Source organism: Alosa pseudoharengus, unplaced genomic scaffold (assembly GCF_046254945.1).
Source record: "Alosa pseudoharengus isolate Yale_2024_CS ecotype anadromous, Long Island Sound unplaced genomic scaffold, YU_APseudo_1.1 YU_APseudo_1.1_scf_19, whole genome shotgun sequence".
NCBI classification, from domain to species: Eukaryota; Metazoa; Chordata; class Actinopteri; order Clupeiformes; family Clupeidae; genus Alosa; species Alosa pseudoharengus.
In genome coordinates this window covers 27573228-27595473 of record NW_027468657.1, presented here as the reverse complement: position 1 = coordinate 27595473, position 22246 = coordinate 27573228, and the positions used below count along the sequence as shown (strand labels likewise).

The 22246-nt window shown below is 41.6% G+C and overlaps 1 protein-coding gene across 1 annotated transcript in view; it reads left to right on the top strand.

Annotated features, from left to right (window-relative positions):
- Positions 1-14963, top strand: part of LOC143132907 (alpha-(1,3)-fucosyltransferase 7-like) — a 28204-nt gene extending 13241 nt beyond the window's left edge. The window contains exons 4-5 of the mRNA XM_076292731.1: positions 9595-9622; positions 14045-14963. Of these exons, the coding sequence (XP_076148846.1) occupies positions 9595-9622; positions 14045-14963 (947 nt within the window). The remainder of the gene's footprint in view (positions 1-9594; positions 9623-14044) is intronic.
- Positions 14964-22246: the final 7283 nt, after the last annotated feature.

The window sequence follows — 22246 nt, the reverse complement described above, 5'->3', positions numbered from 1 at the left end:
TATCTACAATCAAATTATGACTATCCCTAACTCCAGTTTGAGATATCTACAACGTCATTTAATTCCATTTACAGATAATCTACAATGTAATTTCGCCTAGTCAAAACTTAATTCAAGATATCTGAAAAGGAACATGTAGATATCTTGAATTGAAGTGAATTAAAGATATCTTCAACTGGAGTTATGACTAGTCAGAATCAAATTGTAGATATCTCTAACTGGAATTACAGATATCTACAATTCAATTGCAGATATCCGTAATTCACATAGTGGATATCTGCAACTGAATTGTAGATATCCGTAATGATAAACCCCATAGAAATGAATGGCAAATGTAGCGTCATTTGTCCTAGGAAGAATGTCTTTGTGGATATCTGAAATGACAATTATGGATAGGAAGAATTCAATTGTGAATATCTAAAATCTTCGTTTTGACTAGGCAAAACTGAATTACAGATATCTGCAATACATATCCAGTCTAGCGGGTAAATGTTAAAATCGCTTGCCATACTGCTGCCACGTTTCCGTGAGGCATTGGAAAGTCCAATTTATGGTCCACAATGAAGTCGCTGACGAGAGAAGCTTTGTTGGTGAGGGATCTTATGTTGAACAATCCAGCTTTCAGTCGGTTTGACTGACTGTGCACCTCCGATCTGGGCAGAGGGGCAAGAACAGTATGGTCAACTTGTCGATCAGGCTTCAAATGACCACGATCAACAGTCCAGAGACAGGGGATTATTTTGTCATCTTTGCGAGCCATGCAGATTTTGTTGCGACGAGATCCTCGGTGGACATACTTTGGATGCCGGAGAATGTCGCGTTGACACAGAAGCTCTGCAGAAGGTGCATAGTTCCCCCATAGCCGGTAAAGTTCATTTATTAAATATTTCCTCATCCTTACTCCAGCAGATGTAGCCGATGCAGGAATTTGTTGTGGATAAGTAGGCCTAGTCCTAGAGGGCTGTTGACTTAGGCTACTGCGATGGAGTTTAATGTTACTTGCATCCTCCGGTCAAAGTCGCTAAATAGAACTATTGAACTTTGTTAATAAACTGAGTATGAAAATCAAAGAAAAAGATCGATGTATTCGTGAGAAAAAGTAAATTTACTGAAAGTAAACAAGCCAGCCGGAGCGGCATCAATCTCGCCAGCGTCCCCGTTACTAGGCAACTAACGCATGAGCATACCTTGGCAAACTAGATGTATCGCAGAGCGGTACAAAATATGACCGCCGCCCAGTCTAGCACTTTTTTTCCACAAAAAGAAATCACGCTGAAAGGCCTATATGATTCTAAATGTCTCACTAAATTGCATTATCCACTCTCAATTCTTGGTATCTGCTAGACAACAAGTACCAAAACATGATTAGTTCATAGATTTCACATGTAAAATAAATTTTATACAACCCCACCTCCATCTAGCCTGTTCATAATTCTGAGAAATTCTTGATTGTTTGTGTTATGTTTATGTTATGTGTGTGTGTGTGTGTGTGTGTGAGTGTGTGTGGGTGTGTGTGTGTGTGCCTGCGTATGTGCCTGCGCATGCAAGCGTACATATGTCTACTGTGTGAGTATGTGTCATACGTATGATTACTGTGAATGTATGTGTGTGTGTGTGTGTATCTGTTTGTGCACATGTGTGCACATGAAATGGGTTAACATGACCCCTGGAGGCAAACATACGGAAAAAAATGGTCATCCTAGGCCCTACAGTTCTCAAGATATTCACAGAGAACTGTGTCTGCCCTACCCTCCTTTCGGGGGGTCCAGTCCAGCGGGGGGGCTACAGATCAAAATGAAAAATGACGGTTCCATGCTATCCATGTGGGGGTACATGCCCACCAAGTTTTGTGTACCCCGGTCTTTCAGTGTCCGGGGAATCCTTGTTGGTGTACGTCACTAAATGAACACATAAATTATTTTATTGTAAGGCCCCCCATGAACGAAAGTACACAAAACTTGGCATGCATTCGGAGGGTGTCATAATGATCCTACACTTTTAATTTCGTGCAGTTTTGACCTTGTCAGCCAGAGATATTGTGATGAAAACACCTAATTTTTTTGCTTTTTAATTTTTAACTAGGTGGCGCTATACATGAAATAAGTGGTAATGGGATGGGTTGACATGCCCCCTTAAGACCAACATACATAAAAAAGGTGGACCTCCTAGGCCCTACGGTTCTCGAGATATTCACAGAAAACTGTCTCCGGCCACCTACAGGCCAGTTGGTGTATAGTAACATAAATTAATTTATTGTGTGGCCCCCCATAAACGGAATTCCACAAAATTTGGCGTGCATACAGAGGGTCTCATAATGATCCTACACTTCCAATTTCGTGCAGTTTTGACTATGTTAGGTCACAGATACCTTCAATTACAACACCTCATTTTTACTTTTTTGTGTTTAACTAGGTGGCGCTATACATGAAATGAGTGGTTATGGAATGGGTTGACATGGCCCCTTGAGATCAACATACAAAAAAAAATGGTCCTACTAAACCCTACTGTTTTCGAGATATTCACAGAAAACTGTGTCTGCCCTACCCTCCTTTCGGGGGTCCAGTCCAGCGGGGGGGCTACAGATCAAAACGAAAAACAATGGTTCCATGCTATCCATGTGGGGTTACATGCCCACCAAGTTTCGTGTACCCCGGTCTTTCAGTGTCCCGGGACTCATTGACGGAAATTTGGGCATGCGAAAAAGAAAAAGAAAAAAAAGAAAAAATTCTGACTAAACCTATATGACCGCCGCTTCACTGGGCGGCGGTCATAATTACAGTGCTGCTATCAATTTGCTTGGTATAACCGCATTTATAGTTTTCTACAAATGCAATCAATCAAATTGGCCTCCATCACTCAACCAACGCTAACGGTAACATTACCTAGGTCCTTATTGATATTATAAGATTAACGTACCTGCAGTAAAAACCAAGCATGTCCGATAAACATCCTCAGATTTATTTCGGCTTCAAGAAGAAATGGGAATTACATTTCATGTGAACATCATCCTATCCTTTTTAGACGTTCTCTGCGGTAAACTATAGTCCTTGTAGGAAGCGTCCATTGTTATTCCAACCCACGTTTAACTTCCAACAAAATTACGTCTCACTGCAACGATGCGCCATCTAGTGGACAAACGACTACTTATCGCCAATACTGGAAATGCAGCCATGATGACGATGATGAATATTTATTTGGCTTTCTTTTAATCCTACTGAATTTGTAATTATGTATCGGCCGTTCTAATACCGATAGTATGTGGGTGCCTGTGTGTGTGTGCATGTGTATATGTGTGCACCGCCATCTACAGGCCAATGAGTGTACAGTCACTAAATGTACACATAATCTAATTTTTTTAAGACCCCCCCATGGATGAAATTCTACGAAACTTGGCATACCCCCTGAGAATGCCAGGTCAATCATACACATAAAATTTGGTGCAGTTCTGAACATCTTAACTGAAGATAGGGGCGATTAAAGCAGAATAATATTGCATTTTAATTTTTTACCGGGGGGGTGCAAATCACAAATGAGTGATTATGGGCCAGATTGATGTGGGCCCTTGAGACCAACATACCATAAAAGATTCTTCATCCTCGGTGCCACGGTTCAGGTAGTTATTTAGGAAAAACTGCTTTTTTTGCGGTTCGGGGGGCCCAGCACGGGGGGGGAGTGGACCCCGGGGACGAAACAAAATTTTTCCGTAAAAGTCTAGTGGGGCTACATACCCACCAAATTTCATGTGCCCCGGTGGTTCGGTGTCCCGGGTATCGTTGACCAAAAATTCAGGAAGTAGATGACGGGGGGGGGGGGGAACTTTGACAATCCCTATATGACCGCTTCGCTAGCTTCGTTAGCGGCGGTCATAATAATGGTCTAAAGCACTCATATTTTTATTCTTGCACACAGCTTCACAAGACCTGGTGCTAGGGCTCAGTTGTGTTTCTAAGGGATATCAAGTGACCTAGAGGGCTGAAATGTGGTCAGTTCAGAAATGCTTGTAATCCAGCAGAAAGAAAAAAACTATATTCTAGCCTCTGTAACTCTGTGTGAGTACATCACACAGTTATGTTGACTGTTTCCTACGAAAACTACAGGTTCTCAGCTTTCTATTGAGGTCCAACATTTGATAGGCCCCAAAAGAGGTGGGAACAATGCCCTTGTAAATAGGCACAGTACAATTTCAGGCAAAAACTTGAAATTTGTATTGAGATCAATGTAAAAGCTATTTCATATTAAAGGTTGCCATTTATACAGTTACATTTTGTAATGTTTTCTTCTGTAAATCATGATATTGAATTTTGCAGTAGGCCTATACTGTACAAGATGCCTCATAAAGACAGGAGACAAACACAGAAAGAAAGCAACTAAAGGCAGTGGATCTCTCTCTCTCATACACACACACAAACACACACACACACACAAATATAGATTTCACGTGGTCAACACCTGCCCAACCCCTCAAAAGGTCTCTGCACGGCACGGCTATGAAGAAAGCTGACTATAAAAAATACTCATACTCACAGACACACCCATTTTTCTGACTGCAATTGTTTGATGTTAGCAGACGCTGCTGCTATCACCAAAGCCATTTGGAAACTAACGTCATCCCCTCTCGTCACTGATTGACTAGACATCCTGGTGGCCAAGAGAAATGTATTGTCAGATGCCAAACTAGTATCTCAGTAAAATTAAAGTGAGCAATGATGGTAATCTGGCAGGGCAAGGCTAAGGAGATGCTGTCTCTTTGTCTGACTTGACTGCCTGGCCGTGACAGTGCTACTTGTGCACCACAAGTTTAAAGGATGTTATGCCCAAAACACACCCATGACTGATTAAGAAACATAAGAACAACCTTTTTGCACCAAGCGCCCGATGTTTGAAAAACTACCCCGAATGTGGACTGGACACACCCCTAAATGTATTTAAGCTTTTTGCCTGTGACCATCCATTTCAGGATCGCCAAGATAGAGCCCCATGTATAGTTCAGCAACAGCCTATATTCCCTTGTCCTTGGAAGGCAATAGGCAGACTAATGAAATTGCATTTTTTGACTGTTCCCTGTGGTTCATATTTTGACAGCTTAATAGAGAATTCTTTTCCTATGATAATATTAAGCATGGTGGACCAGTTCACCATGCTTACGTTTTCAAAACTAAAGACTGGTTTGTGTTCTTTCTGGATTTAAAGGGACACCAGGCAAGCCTGATGCTTTTTCTCTACGAAACTTCCCCTCGCTCGGTCTGAAGCAGTCTGGTTCTATTTTTTCTGGTTTGTTTTGGATGAACTAGAGTGGTGGACACCGAAATTCGCCTTTGACTAGTCAGAGTGGCTGCCAGCAGGCATACTGTAGGCTACTCAAACATATATAATACAGTTTCTGTCGTGTTTTATTTGGCATTTTGTAAAATCCCATTGATTTCTGTTGGAACACTCATTGCACATTGATATTACTGCGCCACCGTGCTTCAGGTTCAAATATTGAGCGGTTGTGAATAGTTCCACAATAGCAAATAAGACGGCTGGAAATCATACATTGTGCCAATATATTTGCTTTAAATAATCAACGAACACCACTAACCACTCGGTGAGTTGCAGTTTTGAAAACGAACGTTAAGGGTTGTTTTAGGACGTTTGAGTAGCCTACAGTATGCCTGTTTGCAGCCACTCAAGGCGATTCAAAACGAGTCAGAAAAGTCAAGACAGGACCAATTGTCAACATTTCGGTGTCCACCAGTTCATCCAAAACAAACCAGAAAAGGGACTCAAAGTGCTAAATACCGGAATTTTCCTTTAACTGGGTATGTTAACCCAGAGTAAGTGGTAAACCTGGGATTTCAGTTTCATAACGTTCAAAAATGATCAGGCTGTGTAAGTAACTATGGTATCTTAAATGTGCTAATTACCAACTATTTCTAAAACAACTATGTACTTAAAAATAACATAAATGATAAATTAACCTTACATTTTCTAGTAGCCATAGATCTGTAGATTTGAACCAAATCTAGTTTGGTTACCAGGGCTTTTACTGCCTGGAATATCCGATCCGGGGCTTTTACTGCCTGAAATATCCGATTTTGTTTATCACGCTCGGAGTTTAGTGCTGGGCTGGTGGGTGCCTATTCCCAACCTTTCTCACAGCACATCAACGGTTAGTCCGAGAATTCTCGTCGCAATTCAAAATTCCACTGGAGCTCTAAGCGGATTTGTACACGCAGCCTTTCAACACTGTTTACAGCTCTTCGAGTCTCGGTAAAATGTAATTTTTGGTACTTTAGATCAGTGTTTTTCAACCACTGTGCCGCGGCACACTAGTGTGCCGTGAGAGATCATCAGGTGTGCCGCAGAAAATTTGCCAAATGCCACTCAAAGGTCAAGAAAAGCAACTGTTGCATCAAAGAATTTATAACCACATGCTCTCATTGATTGTATGATTGCACTATTTGTGGTATGCAGGCATTGTACAACGGGGGCCCCATATCCAGTATTCACAGAATCATCACATATCCAGTTCATAACAACAATTAAATTAGATATAGTCACCTACAAATGAAACAGAGGGCGCTTGTTTTATTGTGCAGGTCTTGCATAGAAGCCATAATAAGGCCATATCTGTGTATTATTTGAAATTTTAGGCTATGGTATGTTTATTTTTTCTTCACACAGGATGTTAGTGTGCCATGGGACATTTTAAGTGTCAAAAGTGTGCAGTGGCACAAAAAAAGTTGAAAAACACTGCTTTAGATACACTTATGGTGTGGGTGCTTGCGTTTCTTTAGGAATCTGCCATCTTGGTTTGTATAGAAATGAATATTAAGTGACACATACACGTAAAAGGTTGGACATACGGGACGGTTGGTAATATGTGACGTTCCGATAACAGGCTCTAAACTTAACCTGGTAGGGATTACGTTCAATTATGTTCGGTTATTTCTGTGCATGTTCAGCCAGGCAGCTATTTTCACACTTGTCACACAATGGCGTTTCATTTTGACAAAGGTCCGATTGACAAAGAAGCACAAATCATCCGTGCTATTCACTGTGAAAAGGTGATAAGACCACGACATCACATGATATCCTTTCTTTTCCAAATGAGTTTTGCGAGTGTGTTACCGTTTTACAGCGGAATCCTTAATAGAATAGAATAGAAACTTTAATTGCCACACAACAATGTTGGTGGTATTTTTTGTAGCTCAGTCCGTTTGGGGGGGGGGGGTTAATAGCGGGAGGGGATAAATTAAATAAATATAAATAAATAAGTAGAGTTGCAAATCTTCAGGAGTTCAGGAGTCTAATTGCTGAAGGGTAGAAGCTGTTGTTGAAGCGCGTCGTTCCTGTCTTCAGAGATCTATAGCGTCTTCCAGAGGGCAGAAGTTGGAAGAGATCATGGCTCGGATGTGAGGCGTCCCTGATGATCTTGGTTGCTCGGTTCAAGCTGCGTTCAGCATACAGAGAGTGGACTGATGGAAGGTCACAGCCAGTGATGTTGGAGGCTTTGGTGACAACTCTCTCTAATTTCCTCTTGGTGCGACTGTCAGAGCTCCCATACCAGACGGTGATTGAAGATGTGATGATGCTTTCAATGATGGCTTTGTAGAAGAGCAGCAAAAGGGTTTTGTTGACATGAAACTTTTTCAGTTGTCTTAGGAAATAAAGTCTCTGATTCGCCTTTTTGATAAGGTGGGTGGTGTTAAAGGAATTATCCGGAGTAAAATGCACTTTAGATCGATTTCCGGATGATTGGGGGTACATACGTTGAGTTGACATCAAAATTATGTAATTCGGATGTGTTTTGAGAAAGTTCGATTGTACCGTTTTCAGTCACAACTCGTAGCCTGGAAGTGAGCGGGGCATTTCAATTGCGCCGCTACAAAACGATATTTTTATACCTCTTCTACAGTTCCAAACAACATAACACTTACGTGGTAGTGAGTAGAGGGTCCCTAAAGCCAAACCGAAGTATCCCGAGGTCTTTATGTGGTCGAATAGAGAGTCCAGAATGAATTTCATCAAGCCAGTACCTTTACGAAAATGTTGCCATCTTTGCCGCCACCTTGAGGGGAAAGTCCGTAGGAGTCTTATTGCTGTGTAACACGCTCTGGAAATTCACAATTTCGTCGCCGTTTTAAAAAAAAAAAACATAGTCCAGTCCATACAACTTCATTTCAATTTCGAAAGAAATACTGGACTATGTTTTTTTTTTTTTTTAAAACGGCGACGAAATTATGAATTTCCAGAGCGTGTTACAACACACTCAGCAATAAGACTCCTACGGACTTTCCCCTCAAAGTGGCGGCAAACATGGCAACATTTCTGTAAAGGTACTGGCTTGATGAAATTCATTCTGGACTCTCTATTCGACCACATAAAGACCTCGGGATACTTCGGTTTGGCTTTAGGGACCCTCTACTCACTACCACGTAAGTGTTATGTTGTTTGGAACTGTAGAAGAGGTACAAAAATAGCGTTTTGTAGCGGCGCAATTGAAATGCCCCGCTCACTTCCAGGCTACGAGTTGTGACTGAAAACGGTACAATCGAACTTTCTCAAAACACATCCGAATGACATAATTTTGATGTCAACTCAACGTATGTACCCCCAATCATCCGGAAATCGATCTAAAGTGCATTTTACTCCGGATAATTCCTTTAATATCCCATTTCAAATTATGGCTGATATGTGAGCCAAGAAATTTAAAGGAGTCAGTCAAGGTTATAGGCTGTTCACCTATAATAGATGGGGCTTTGGTGTTAGGCCACCTTCTCATGTCCACAACCATTTCTTTGGTTTTGAGGAGTTAAGATGGAGCTTATTTTCAGTACACCAGTCCGTAGCCCATTTCACCTCCTTGTGGTACTGGGACTCGTCATTGTCACTAATGAGGCCTATGATGGTGGTGTCATCTGCATACTTCAATACTTTGACAGAGTGATGGTGAGATCTCATGTCATTAGTGTAGATGGAAAACAGAAGAGGAGATAACACACAGCCTTGTGGCGCTCCAGAGGGTCAGAGGGCATGATGTTGTATTGTTAACCTTGACTGATTGAAATCTATTCCTCAGGAAGTCCAGTATCCAGTGACACAGAGCTGAGTTGATGTTCATGGCTTGCAACCTAGAGAAGAGGATGAGTGGATCAATGGTGTTAAAGGCAGAGCTAAAGTCAATGAACATCATGCGTGCATAGGTGTTGCTTGACTCCAGGTGTTGCAGTATAGAGTGAACTCCTAGGTTGATGGCATCTTCCACAGATCTGTTAGACTGGTAAGCAAACTGGTAGGGATCCATCAGCGGTGATACTGTGATTTGCAGATGGGAGAGTACCACACGTTCAAACACCTTCATAGCAACTGAAGTGAGGGCAACGGGCCTGAAGTCGTTGAGCCCAGTTGTTTTTGTTGTCTTTGGGACCGGAATGATGGTAGAGGCTTTAAAACACTGTGGAACTACACACTGCTGCAGAGAAGTGTTGAAAATGTCAGTGAAGACAGGTGCCAGTTGATCTGCACAGTGTCTGAAAACAGCTGGGGAAAGCTGATCTGGTCCTGCTGCTTTCCTGGCCTTCTGTTTTTTAATCCTCCTGGATGACAAAGGGAGGAGAGGAGGAGGTGGGAGGAGAGGGGAAGACTGCTGGTGACTGATTGTCCTCAAACCGGGCATAAAATGCATTGAGTCTATCAGGAAGCTTAGGGTCCTCATCTGGTGGTGAAGTAGGCCCTCTATTAAAATTAGTCATCTCCTTCAGACTTTTCCAGACTGACCTGGGGTTGTTGGTGGCCAGTTGATGCTCCAGTTTCAATGCATAATCAGCTTTAACTTTTCTGATAGCAGAACGAAGTTCATACTTGGCAGTCTTATACTCCTCCTTGTCTCTTTTCTTGAATGCAGAGCGTTTTTTCCTGCAAAGTGCAGCAACCTCTTTGGTGAACCAGGGTTTACCATTGCCATATGTCTTGATGCATTTGGTCCCGATGCAGTCATCAACACAAAACCGGACGTATGACATCACAGCCTCTGTGTACTCGTCTAGGGTGACACACGTGTGTTTAAAGATGTCCCAGTTGGTGCATTCAAAGCAGCCTTTCAGCGTATCGATAGCATCTGTGGACCATACTTTCACGATGTTTGACTTCGGCTTCACAGATTTAAGTTTCTGACGATACTCCGGGACGAGGAAGAGTGTTGCATGGTCAGACTTTCCCAGCGGAGCACTCGTAATAATATACGAATATAGGCTAATATAGGCTACTTGAAAAGCGTTCTCCATCCCTACATTTCTAACGTTACGCATTGTGGATTAGAATAGAATTTAAAAAATCTTGCCTACACCACACAGTGACGAGGATGGCTAGCTACAAGAACACCCTCACCACCAGACAGCGCGCTACACCAGGAGGCTTAGGCTGCCTCCAATTACTAGAAAGTAGTGCACATTAAAAAGACTACATGCTACCAGTTGACCCGTTCAGTTTACACCACAGAAATGCATTACAGTTGCCTTACAGCCTCCAGGGAGCAAAAAGACTCAGAGAGCAAACGGACTTAGAACCAAAAGCAAACAAAAACAAAAAGACACACATGGCAAAGCAGCCAGCTGATGGCACACCTAAAACACAGAAAAGCCCAGATAAACTTGGCATAGGGCAAGGCAGTCAACATTATTATTGTTAAGAAAAATAAATCACTGCAAGGGCCTATAGGCCTACCTGCGCCGTCAACATTTTCGTGGAAGCAGGGAGGCTGCAAAGGATTCATACAATGATCAAGGTAAGAGTTGAAAAGAGTAGCCTAGGCTAAAGGTTCTAAAATTACTCCAAAAATAGCTGTGTTGTCCATGTTTTTCCCATATTCCCACATCCCCGCATTCAAATGCTTTGCAGTTGGAAGAACGATCACTGGGATGTTATTATTCCCAGAACTACTGCCGTTTTAGAGTTAGCTCTGCTATTTTGGATAATGTTTTTTAACTTCACTTTCAAGCAACATAGGCCTACGACTCTCAAGTGATATCATGTTGCTTGGCAACGGTAAACGAAAAGGCTAGATTAGAACCATGGAGGTATTATATATAACTGGAGAGAGTGACTAAGTCCCGCCCTCCATACAAATGAATGGTGGAGGCTAGGCTAGTAAATTCGGCCAATTCATAGTCAACGCCATATTGAACACTGGGGTTCGGATCCAGAGCCAGTCGGCTCTGACCATGCGCCAAGTTCCAAAGCTGGAAATAACGCATGGACCAACGTCGATTTTTATTGGATATTCTGTAAAAAGAGAGTAGTCCTCCAGTAAGATGGTGGCGACAATGCACATACATTGCTTGCCACGTAACAAGAAGAAGAAAAAGTTGCTCGGGAACGCGCATGGAGTCCGAATTTCATTGGATAACAGCGGCTCTAACAAAGAGCAGTCTGCCTACCGTCCTAGCCATAGTCGACCTATAAATAAACTATTCGGTTTTTAGTGCCAAGTGTAGCGCATTTTTACAGTCTATGATTAGTTTGTTTTTTATTTTATTGTTTGCCATCTCATAGCGGGTGCTCTAAACATATTCTAGCCAGAGCCCTCAATAGCCACCCTGTTTCGAAAATAGAAGATAACGCACAGAACGGCCAGCCTGAGCGGACAATTACGTCCCCAACTCATCTAAAATGTGGTGTCTGGAAATACTTTGGGTTGTACACCGCAGATGGTAAAGTAACCCTTAAAGAGAATGTAGTCTGCGGACTCTGCAAAAAACAGTTTACTTAAGCATCCACAACATCCCATTTTCGCGCTCACGTGTCGAGTTACCATCCAAATGAGGCAGCGGAGTCAGGCACAGACGGCCAGAGCATCGCCAGGCGTCCATGTATGATTGCACACTTTCCGTAAATCCTCAAATTTTGTCCGGGGTCTGCTATTTACTTAGGCTTAGGCTGGTATGTTTGGGGCAGGATTGTATGCGAGGCAGAGCTTTATTTTTTACATTGTGCGTTGTATTGTGAGACGTGTGTTTCGTTTGGAGCGGCATACTGGGATTTAATTTACTTTAGGACTGTTTTATTATATATCTAAATGTTGAGACTGATAGGCGCTTAAATATAGGGGGTATTTGATGGCTCACTGTGAGGTTTCATGTAGTTGAAAAAGTGTCCGAATTTCCAGATGTTGTTGCGAGACAATGCAGCAGCTTTTACTCATTCATTGAATGTGCGCTGTGCTGTAATGGAAACCTTATTGTGTAGCCTAAGTTGAGTTATTTTTTAATTATGCATGGTGTAGGCCTACTTGTTATTAAATTCGTAGGCTGGAATGCCTCTCGGCAACAATTGTGTTTAAATGTAGTAGCATAAGCTTACTGCTTCAGCCTCTGGCTAGCTCAAAAGGGGGCTGCTATGATGGGTTGAGAGTGTCCCATGGTGTAGGCTATAACGAAACAATTAAGGGCTTTATGCCGCTGTTGTGTCTTCAATCAATACAATTATCTTTATTCGTCATCATGCATAACCATAATATACTTATCTTCTCATAAGCTCAATTACGCACTGAATAGCGTTTGGCTGTAGCCGCCGGATAGGTACCTGTCTACCAACATGTACGCGCATGGTAGCTCGTGCCCAACACGGATTTTCATGCATGGAGCTGGTTCCAAATGATCCATACAGCACCATATTTGAAAATGGCGTATGCTAACATGCCGAAGCTAATCTGCACGCTCTTGACCCCCTCATTAGAACCAAAGATCTTGGAGCATAGCGCAGTGCTCTATAATCTTTGATTAGAACTATTTGTGTGGGCGGAGGATGAACGAACAAAAATTTAAAGGAAAATTCAGTTTTTTAGCACTTTAAGGCCCTTTTCTGGTTTGTTTTGGATGAACTAGAGTGGTGGACACCGAAATTTTGATGATTGGTCCTGTCTCGACTTTTCTGACTCGTTTTGAATCGCCTTTGACTTCTCAGGGTGGCTGGCAATGGGCATACTGTAGTAGGCTACTCAAACATGTCCTAAAATAACCCTTAACGTTCGTTTTCAAAACTGTGCAACTCACCGAGTGGTTAGTGGTGTTCGTTGATGGTCCAAAACAAGTAGCGTAGCGAAATACCGTTTCTGTCGTGTTTTATTTGGCATTTTGTAAAATCCCATTGATGCCTTCTGTTGGAAGACTCATTGCACGTTGATAGCTGCGCCACCGTCTATGCTTCAGGTGCAAATATTGAGCGGTTGTGAATAGTTCCACAATAGCAAATAAGACGGCTGGAAATCATACATTGCGCCGATATATTTGCTTTTAATAATCAACGAACACCACTAACCACTCGGTGAGTTGCACAGTTTTGAAAACGAACGTTGTTTTAGGACATGTTTGAGTAGCCTACTACAGTATGCCCATTGCCAGCCACCCTGAGAAGTCAAAGGCGATTCAAAACGAGTCAGAAAAGTCGAGACAGGACCAGTCATCAAAATTTCGGTGTCCACCACTCTAGTTCATCCAAAACAAACCAGAAAAGGGCCTTAAAGTGCTAAAAAACAGAATTTTTCTTTAAATAAACTATAGAAAACACAATTTTGTATCTTAAAAATTAGTTGGTAATGAAACTTGTATAAAAGAAATATGACACTTGTGGTCGTGGGGATGATAAAGGATATCTCCACAGCTGTAATTGACAAACAAAGCGCAAGGTAAGGCACACTAACATATAGGCCTAGGCCTACCAGAAAATACCAAAACAATTATTTGGTTATCTTTGCTATATAAATTAATAAAAAGAAAAATAAAACATTTAATAAATATGTTTTGGGATGGAATTTCCAATCCCAATTTCCATCAATATATTCCAGAGAAGTGAAAACAAAGAAAAAACAGTTAGTGTCCTTTGGTTGACAGTCTAAATATTGACAAGTGTTTATTCTCGTCTTTCTCAGCCAGGACAGCCATCATCATCATCTCACTGTTTGCCAAAAGAAGATATTCTTCTTTCTCTTCCTCTTATGGACTGTTTTTGCCACCTATAACTTTCAGAGGCTAAAGTCATTCATCAGTCCTCCTGTCAATGCTACCAATACCATGATTCTGGTGTGGCACTGGCCCTTTGACTATTCCACCCTACACCCCAACTTCTGCAGCGAGACCTACAGCATTCCCAACTGCGTCCTCGTGGACAATCAAACTTGGTTCCACAGGGCCGACTTTGTAGTCTTCCACAACCGGGAGCTGATCACAGGCAGACAGAGGCTGCCGACAGATCGCCCACGGCCCCACTATCAGCGTTGGATCTGGTTCTCAATGGAGAGCCCTGAGAACAATGGGAACTTGAGACCCTTTGCAGGTTACTTCAACTACACCATGTCCTACAACCGGGATGCCAATTTCTACATACCATATGGAAGGCTTGTGCCAAAGAAGCTGGTGAAGGGTGTGACAGTTGATGATTTCATACCAAAAAATAAGTCTTCACTGGCATGTTGGGTTGTGAGCAACTTTAAACCCAGACATAATAGAACATCTGTGTACAATAAGCTTAAGAAAGTAATTCAAGTGGATGTATACGGTGGTCCATTTAAAAAGCGTCTGAGTGAAAGCAGTCTGCTCCCCACAATCTCCCGTTGCTACTTCTACCTGTCTTTTGAGAACTCTCAGTTCAAGGACTACATCACTGAGAAGTTCTGGAGGAATGCCCTGTCGGGTGGCGCCGTGCCAGTGGTTTTTGGGGCGCCCAGGACGCACTACGAGGCGGTAGCACCAAAAGGGTCCTTCATCCACGTGGACGACTTCAGTTCTGTGGAGGAACTGGGAAAGTTCCTGAAGGACCTGGCCGAGGATAAAGAACGCTACGCCTCATACTTTACCTGGCACCTGAATTACACTGTTCAGCTTGTAGACAGCTGGGAGCACATGTGTTCAATTTGCACCATGGCTGACAGTCTGCCACCTAAACAGGTCTATAAGGACCTGCAGGCTTGGGAGTGGAGTAAATGAATAAATCAATACAGTTATACCAAAACAGAGTGAAAGCACCAATCACATATTTATGCTCTTAATATGATTTTATATCAATATATTTTTTACAATTATGATATGGTTTTAGTGGAAGAGTTCCAATGAATGAGATTTTTCTTGTATTTTGTGTATGTGTTGCACATTGTCAATTCAGTGAAGATGTTTTTATTTTTTTAAGTTTATTTCTTTTGTCAGTTTGCACGTTTTATGTTTTTGTTGATTTGCATGGGTTTTCTTAATATGTTCTTAATATGCCAGAGCAAGTTTGCATCCCTCTGCCTTTGCAACCTTATTTGCCTATTCAGACATTAACTTTTTAATTTTGGTTCATTTCTGGTTTGTTTGGTAAAGGTAGCCAATGCAGATTTGTTGTTGTTGTTGTTTTGGCTACTGGGCTCCCCCTGTAGTTGTGGAGTATTCATATTTTACACAGCTGTCATAAATACCACTCATGGGTTGTACCCTTCCCCCTGGACACAGAACCTTTTGTTTTCAACCCGGCAAAAATAACCTCCGAAGAGCTATGTAAGGTTATATCACATTATTTCTTACAAATATTAGGTTGTTGCACAATTGCCGTAAAACTGTTTGTGATTCTCTTGGTCTGGGGAGAGTGAAGTTGCGAGGGTTGAGTACAGATAAGGTGTTCTATTCCCTCTATTACAAGTTTGTTTACCATCAAAATGACTTCAAAGTTATTGTATTAAGGTAAAGAACGTGCATAAGATGCCTTTAATAGTCCTCATTAGAGTTTTATAAAAATGTAATCTCCAGGACATTTCTCATCACGCCATGTGACTGCTCTTTTTAAACAAGATAACTGATACAGGAGGGGGATGTGACAAATCACTTACTAGGTAACTGAGTGTTATTTAGTAAGACTGAATAAAAAGATAGAATTTGAGTGTCATTTCTTAGACACATTTTACAGGAAATGACAAGGGGCCGGCTTGTGAACATTTGGTCAGACTGCATTCTGACATTCCTGTCAGTGTTCAGATCTTAGAATTCTCTTACATGCATTGTGCAGCTGGAAAACATTGTTTTTTGTAGTACCTAATCTTGAATTGTAGATTGAGATCTATTCATCTAGATCAAGTATTGCCATCTACAATACAGTCATTTACAGCAGCATAACTAAGCGAGTCATTTAGGGACTGCATCTAGTTCAACAGTTCCAAAGCCGCATCACCTACTGTAAACCACAGCAACGCCTGTGAAACAAATATATGCTGTGAAAGTTTCCAATAGCAAATAATGCAGCAGTTTTTCCATCCCAAAGTGCTCCAAAATCTAGTCTGTTTCTATATGAATAGGCTATGCCATGTTGCAAATAAAATAATTATACAGAAATAGGCTAAAAGTCTGACCTGTATCTGTATATCAGGTGAATACTTAAGGTAGATGATCAACACATGAGCACACAACAGAATCTTCATTAATGCATTGTGTTTACTTTTTTATCTCCTAAGATTATTTTCAGTGTCTATTTTCAGTGTTTATTTTCAGTGTCTCTATACATTTAGAAGGCATTTTCTTTATGCAATATAGTTATGTTTTTGTCTTAATACATTCAGTCTTTACTTTATGGGCCCATACTTTTTGTCACTGCTTTGTCTCTTTGATCTGGGTAAAGAAATGCCCTTGCTCAAGTACCGATACTCATACACTTATTTTCTGGTGGTCAAAGGTGTGTGTTACATGCATCCCACCCAAGGACAGGGTCTATCTGGTGGTTCATTTGAGCTGTAATCAACAGCTGTGCATCACCACTCTCTCAGGTTAAGGTTTTGAGCAACAACATTATAGAACTGAATTAAAAGTATACATGCCCTGCCACAACCAATGTACAAAATACAGTATGCTGTACATTTGTCAAGCATGTACAGCAGCACCATCCTATGGTCAAGAAAATGAACTGTATCAAGCAATACTAAGAAAGGAAAATCATGAAACATATGACACATTTTAATAATCACAAAAATGGATCTGTATGTGATCTTGTAACCACTTTTGAGCTTGACTGATAAATATACTCAATGTGTGAGTTCCTGTTTCTTCTACTGCTATTTTAGACATGTTATTATACAATAATTATCATTAATTCATGCATGAATTAATTCATGATTTGTGCATTACTTCATTCCTCTATATCTTACAAATCATCAGGAATTGACATGAGTTCATAGTCCCATTCATGACCTCATGCATGAACAACACATCAACTAAGGCATTAGGTAAGGGTACATAATGATTTTTGATAAATATAAGGTTAATTGCCCATGAGTTCATGATGTTGTTGGCCCCTTAACTAAAGTGGTGAATAATGACATGTGTTTAGAGAACAGCAAATTTGAGCAGTGATGACCACATTTTATCAGAAAAAGAAATTATCATGATCACAAATGGCAGACTATTAACTCATGTAATTTCCTGATGATTCATGAGATATTAAGGAATGAAGTAATACATAAATTATTAATTAAATTAAATCATAAATCATTCCCTATATTTTGAACCTTTGAATCTCCTTTTTGCATCTTGGAAATCAACATTGTATGAGCCTACTGTATCTACATCAAGCCATTTGAGAACTGCATCTGTTGAAGGCAATAAACAAAATACTGTTTACAGAGCTGTTGTTGCAAGTAATTGCAAACATCACAAACATAAATCACATGACAAACACATGACTGGTATTCCAAGTCCAGGAGGTGTGCTAAAATGTATGACTGGCAACCTAGATTAAAATGTTATACATTCCCCCTTTGGCCTTCTCCACCCACATTAGCACATACTAACAAACATCCACTAGGGGTCAGCATTGTTCTTCATTCATCTTGCTGCTGCTCTGAACCCATCCAACAGTTTCTCCCCTCTGACACTTTAGAGATGTTGATGAAGTAAAATGGCAAATCGCTTTACTGTGTCTTCATGATTTTGTTTGGATACATCATAAAGCATATTGAGTAGATATGATGTGTGGCCAAATGTTACGGATATGTAAATGATTGCTACACTGACATCAGAGAGTTGAAATGAAACCAGTGTGAGCACCCAGTTCCAGTTTCCCATCATACACTTGCTGTTTTTTTTGGGGGGCTTTTATGCCTTTAATGCGACAGGACAATGGAGAGGGACAGGAAGCGAGTGGGAGAGAGAGTCGGGGGTGGGATCCGGAAAGGACCACGGGGCGGGAATCGAACCGGGTTGCCGGCATACGGTGCAGGTGCCCCAGCCAGTTGCGCCACAGCTGGGGCCAGACACTTGCTGTTTACACAAAGGGGTCATCGCTGTTCAATAAATGGAATCTCTTGACTTCTATACAAAAAGAGGATACAAAAAAGTGTGGCCCAGTGTGATTCTACTAACCTCAGGGTATTTAAACTGGGTGTGGGACGGTGAGGAAAATATGAACAAAAAGTGTGCAAGAGAGAGAGAGAAGAAAGGGTGATCTGAGCCCTGTCAAGAACTCATTGTACAAGGCCTGCCTGGTCTACATGATCTCTTAAAACTTGATTGATGTTGTTGAACACATTCTATCAACTGAATGCTGAGTATACTTGGCAGCTGAAGGGTTAAATGCATAAAACATGGGTGCACACAGCTCTGAGGGATCTGACATGTGTGGAGACTAAACCATTTCAAGTCTTTAGCCAGCCACTGTGAGCAAGAGGGTGGCCCACATATTCAGAGTGATCACTTCAGTCACCGCTGCCATGCCACAGCATACTCACAGACCTTGAAACACATGACATCTTCTTCAGCTAAAAGATGTTGAATTCATATGCTTTCCACAAAATAAAAACGACCCTTCTAACAAAGGGATGTGTATGTGTGTGTGTGTGTGTGTGTGTGTGTATCGATTGGGCTTGAAAGTTTGGCAGATGACCATGAGAGCATAGCCTCTCAGAGAGAATGCAGTGCTGAAATGAACACAAGGACACAACAGATTTTTCTATCCTACAGTAGCAGTAAAATCTGTCTTTTGTATGTGATTAACGAGGGTGAAACAATATGACTGACTTAACAGTGCAGTTAGAGGGCTAAAGTGCCGTGAAGTATATAGAATCAGTGGGAGAGTAAAAATAAGATATCAGAAATCTCTCTCTCTTTCTCTCTCCCTTTCGTATGTTGTTTGCAGACAAGTTCAATAACAAGACAATAATCCTCTGCTTTGGGATCAATCACACATATCATTTACAAAATAGTAATAACTACTTGTTTGTTTTAGTGTTTCTGTTTGATCAAATTGGATTTCATCTGAGTTATTGGAAATTACGCCTCTGCTCATCCAGTTGTGTCAATTCAACTCATTACATTTGCCAGTTATCTTTTTATTGCACAAATATACACAACAGTATGCGGCCCTATGGGAATTAAAGTAAATTATGTGAATTTGATGATTCAGTGTTTAATTATCCACGTACCCATCTTTGTTGATGCATGCACCATGTTTATAGAAAGTATGGAATGCAGTGTTGACCATATTTTATGGAATTATATCATTTTAATCCTGTGGTGACTGTAAGATTCGTAAGATTCTCAATTTATATGTATACTTTCAAGAAGTTTTTTTCTTTACACCGCTCCAATGTTATGACATCCACTTTAGTGCAGTATCACTTTGTATCAAGCAGAGTCCATTTAAGGTGCCTCCTTAGGAGTCAATGCCTCCCTGCATGTGATTAATAGTATCACTGAGAAGGTTATACTATTAATATTATTCATAACCTGACAAACATGATGCAGTTTCCAGACCAGTAGCCGTGGTGACGGTTGTGGGATGGAGTCAGGCTCAAACAGCTCACTCTCTCCACACAGGCCTCCCTCTGCTGCACCCAGGAAAAAGGTCACACTGGCTGACTCCCACTCCCACACCCGCTGTCAAACACATGACGGTGTTTACACATCAGATCAAGCTCAGCCCTGTCACGTATTTCTCTCCAAAAAACGGCTGGAGCGACTTTAACGCCTGCACATCTGTCTGAATGTAGACGTAGTCCTGTATACGTCTGGCCAGGCAGGGGAGGTGTGTCAACAACATGTGACAGACTTACAGTCACCTTTGGACCACATTAATCACAGGGAAGACGGGGAGATTGTCTGAAGTCCTTAGAGGCTGCGTGGCAAAATGGCAACAGAGTGGGACTTGGACAACTTCTCAGACTGCCCCCTGGCCACAGCATTGATAGACTGTGCCATTTAGAAGTGAGATACAGTCTGAGCTTAACCTGTCGCTGTCCAAATAAGCTAGAAGAAAGTTGCTGCTAAGTACACTTCATGACTTAGGTCACTGCAAGCAGTGCTTGTGCTCGAACTGAAATGACACAGATTATGGCTGTGGGTGGGTGGTGTGGTGTGTGTGTGTGTGTGTGTCTAAATCTTGTTTGTCTTTTTTTTTTTACATTTGAACTTTTAAACCCCTGGCACCTTGGCAAGCGAGTGTGTTTGAGGAGAGGTGAGAGGAGAAACTGCACCTACCTCATTCACAGAGGAGGAGTGCCAGGCTCATGATAATGTGAAAGGAAGGTAAACGACACACAGACGTCTCTCCAAGTCTGGCCGTCTGCAGGAGGGGCGTCATGACAACAAGGGCCGGGGTGGCGTGGGGTGGGGGGTGAGCATGTGGTCATACAGGGTCAACCTGGTATGCTGCTGATGGGGGAGTTTACCTTGACAATAATGCTGTCCAAAGCATCTTGACACAAAGAAGAATGAGAGGGTCTTCTGCAATGCTAAGAGTGATTGTTTCATAAGGCAGGGTTTTTAGATTAAGTCTCTCAGGAAGTTGTCCACTTTGTCATCAGAGAACATTGGCAGAATCTGGCGTTATTACTGTGCATGCAAAGCAAAGCACTATGTTGTTATGTATAGTGCTATCAATCATTAATTTCTTGCCTATTAGGCCTCATAGAGACTTTTATGCTGCTGTCAATATCTGCACATTCCACTCCTGAAGACGTCAAACATTTGTTTTGCAAATTTAGTCCAGTATGACATTACCTATTTAATTTCCAATCTTCTGAATAATTCCTGAAGTCTCGAATGGGAGATAAACAACATTATTTGGCACAGAATAATCACCTCAATGAGAGTAGTGTTACAGTAGCTGTCAGAGGGAGAGAACAACCTGTTGCCTAGTGCGTGTGTGCATGATTCAATTAATAAAAAAAGGGGAATACATTTCTTCCCAACTTTGTTTTATTGGTCTATTCATCAACCGAGATGTGGCAGTTATATGGGGAGCTACAGCACATTACAGCTGCATCACTCTCCTGTGGTTTACAATGGACTCCATTGAAATTTCAGTGATTGGGTTTTATTATTGCTTTTTACGGTAAAACCTTATTGCTGTGTCACGCCTTCATGGTCTGAATCAAGATGGCATCAATTATATCATTTTTATTTCTTCATTTCTAATATGGGTGTACTGTTGTGACGATGGGTGTACTCTTTTTTTCCCCCTCCCAAATCTGTTCTTCACAGATACGCAGCGCTGCGGAGACAGGGACAGGGACAGGAGAACAGACATCATAGCTTCAGTGCTTCCCGGAGAAATGTCACAACTAGTGTGTGGAATAAACAAGGTTAGGAGGAGGATCACATTTGTTTTACACATGAGTACCCCCTCCAGGGCATCACGCTGTTCATCAATAATGATTTAGGAATGGCCCCTCCAATGGGGGGGGGGGGGGCAAATCCTCTTATGGCGCACATCATGGGAGTTGAGTGGAAAGACCCTCAACACCCAGAGCCATGTCCTCTCTAGTGTGTGTGTGTGTGTGTCTGTGTATATACATTTTGTTGTGTGTGTTATTTCCTTCTGCACTTTCTGTTCCACCCCTCTCCATATGCCACATACACACACACACACACACACACACACACAAATAAACACTCCTTCATTTTCTATAATATTTTCCGCATTCATGTAAACTAATTTCTAATGATCCTCCCTCTCGAAATCCCCGCTCCCATAAAGGTGGTCAGAGGGTTTAGATGTCTGTGCTGCGGGGCGATATTCACCCATCCATCATTACCTGCTACCAGCACATGGGCTTGGGTGAAGGGAGGAAAATATAGAATTAACTGTCACCAAAACAGTGACATCCATCCATTCCCAGGCACTACTGACAGGCAATTAGAAGCCGGAGAGAGCACAAATGTAATAAAATGCAATAAAACGGCTGTGTTCCCCGTCCCCCAACCATTCTGAAGCTCAGCTGTAATGCGGAAATAATATTCACCGTTGCGTCTGT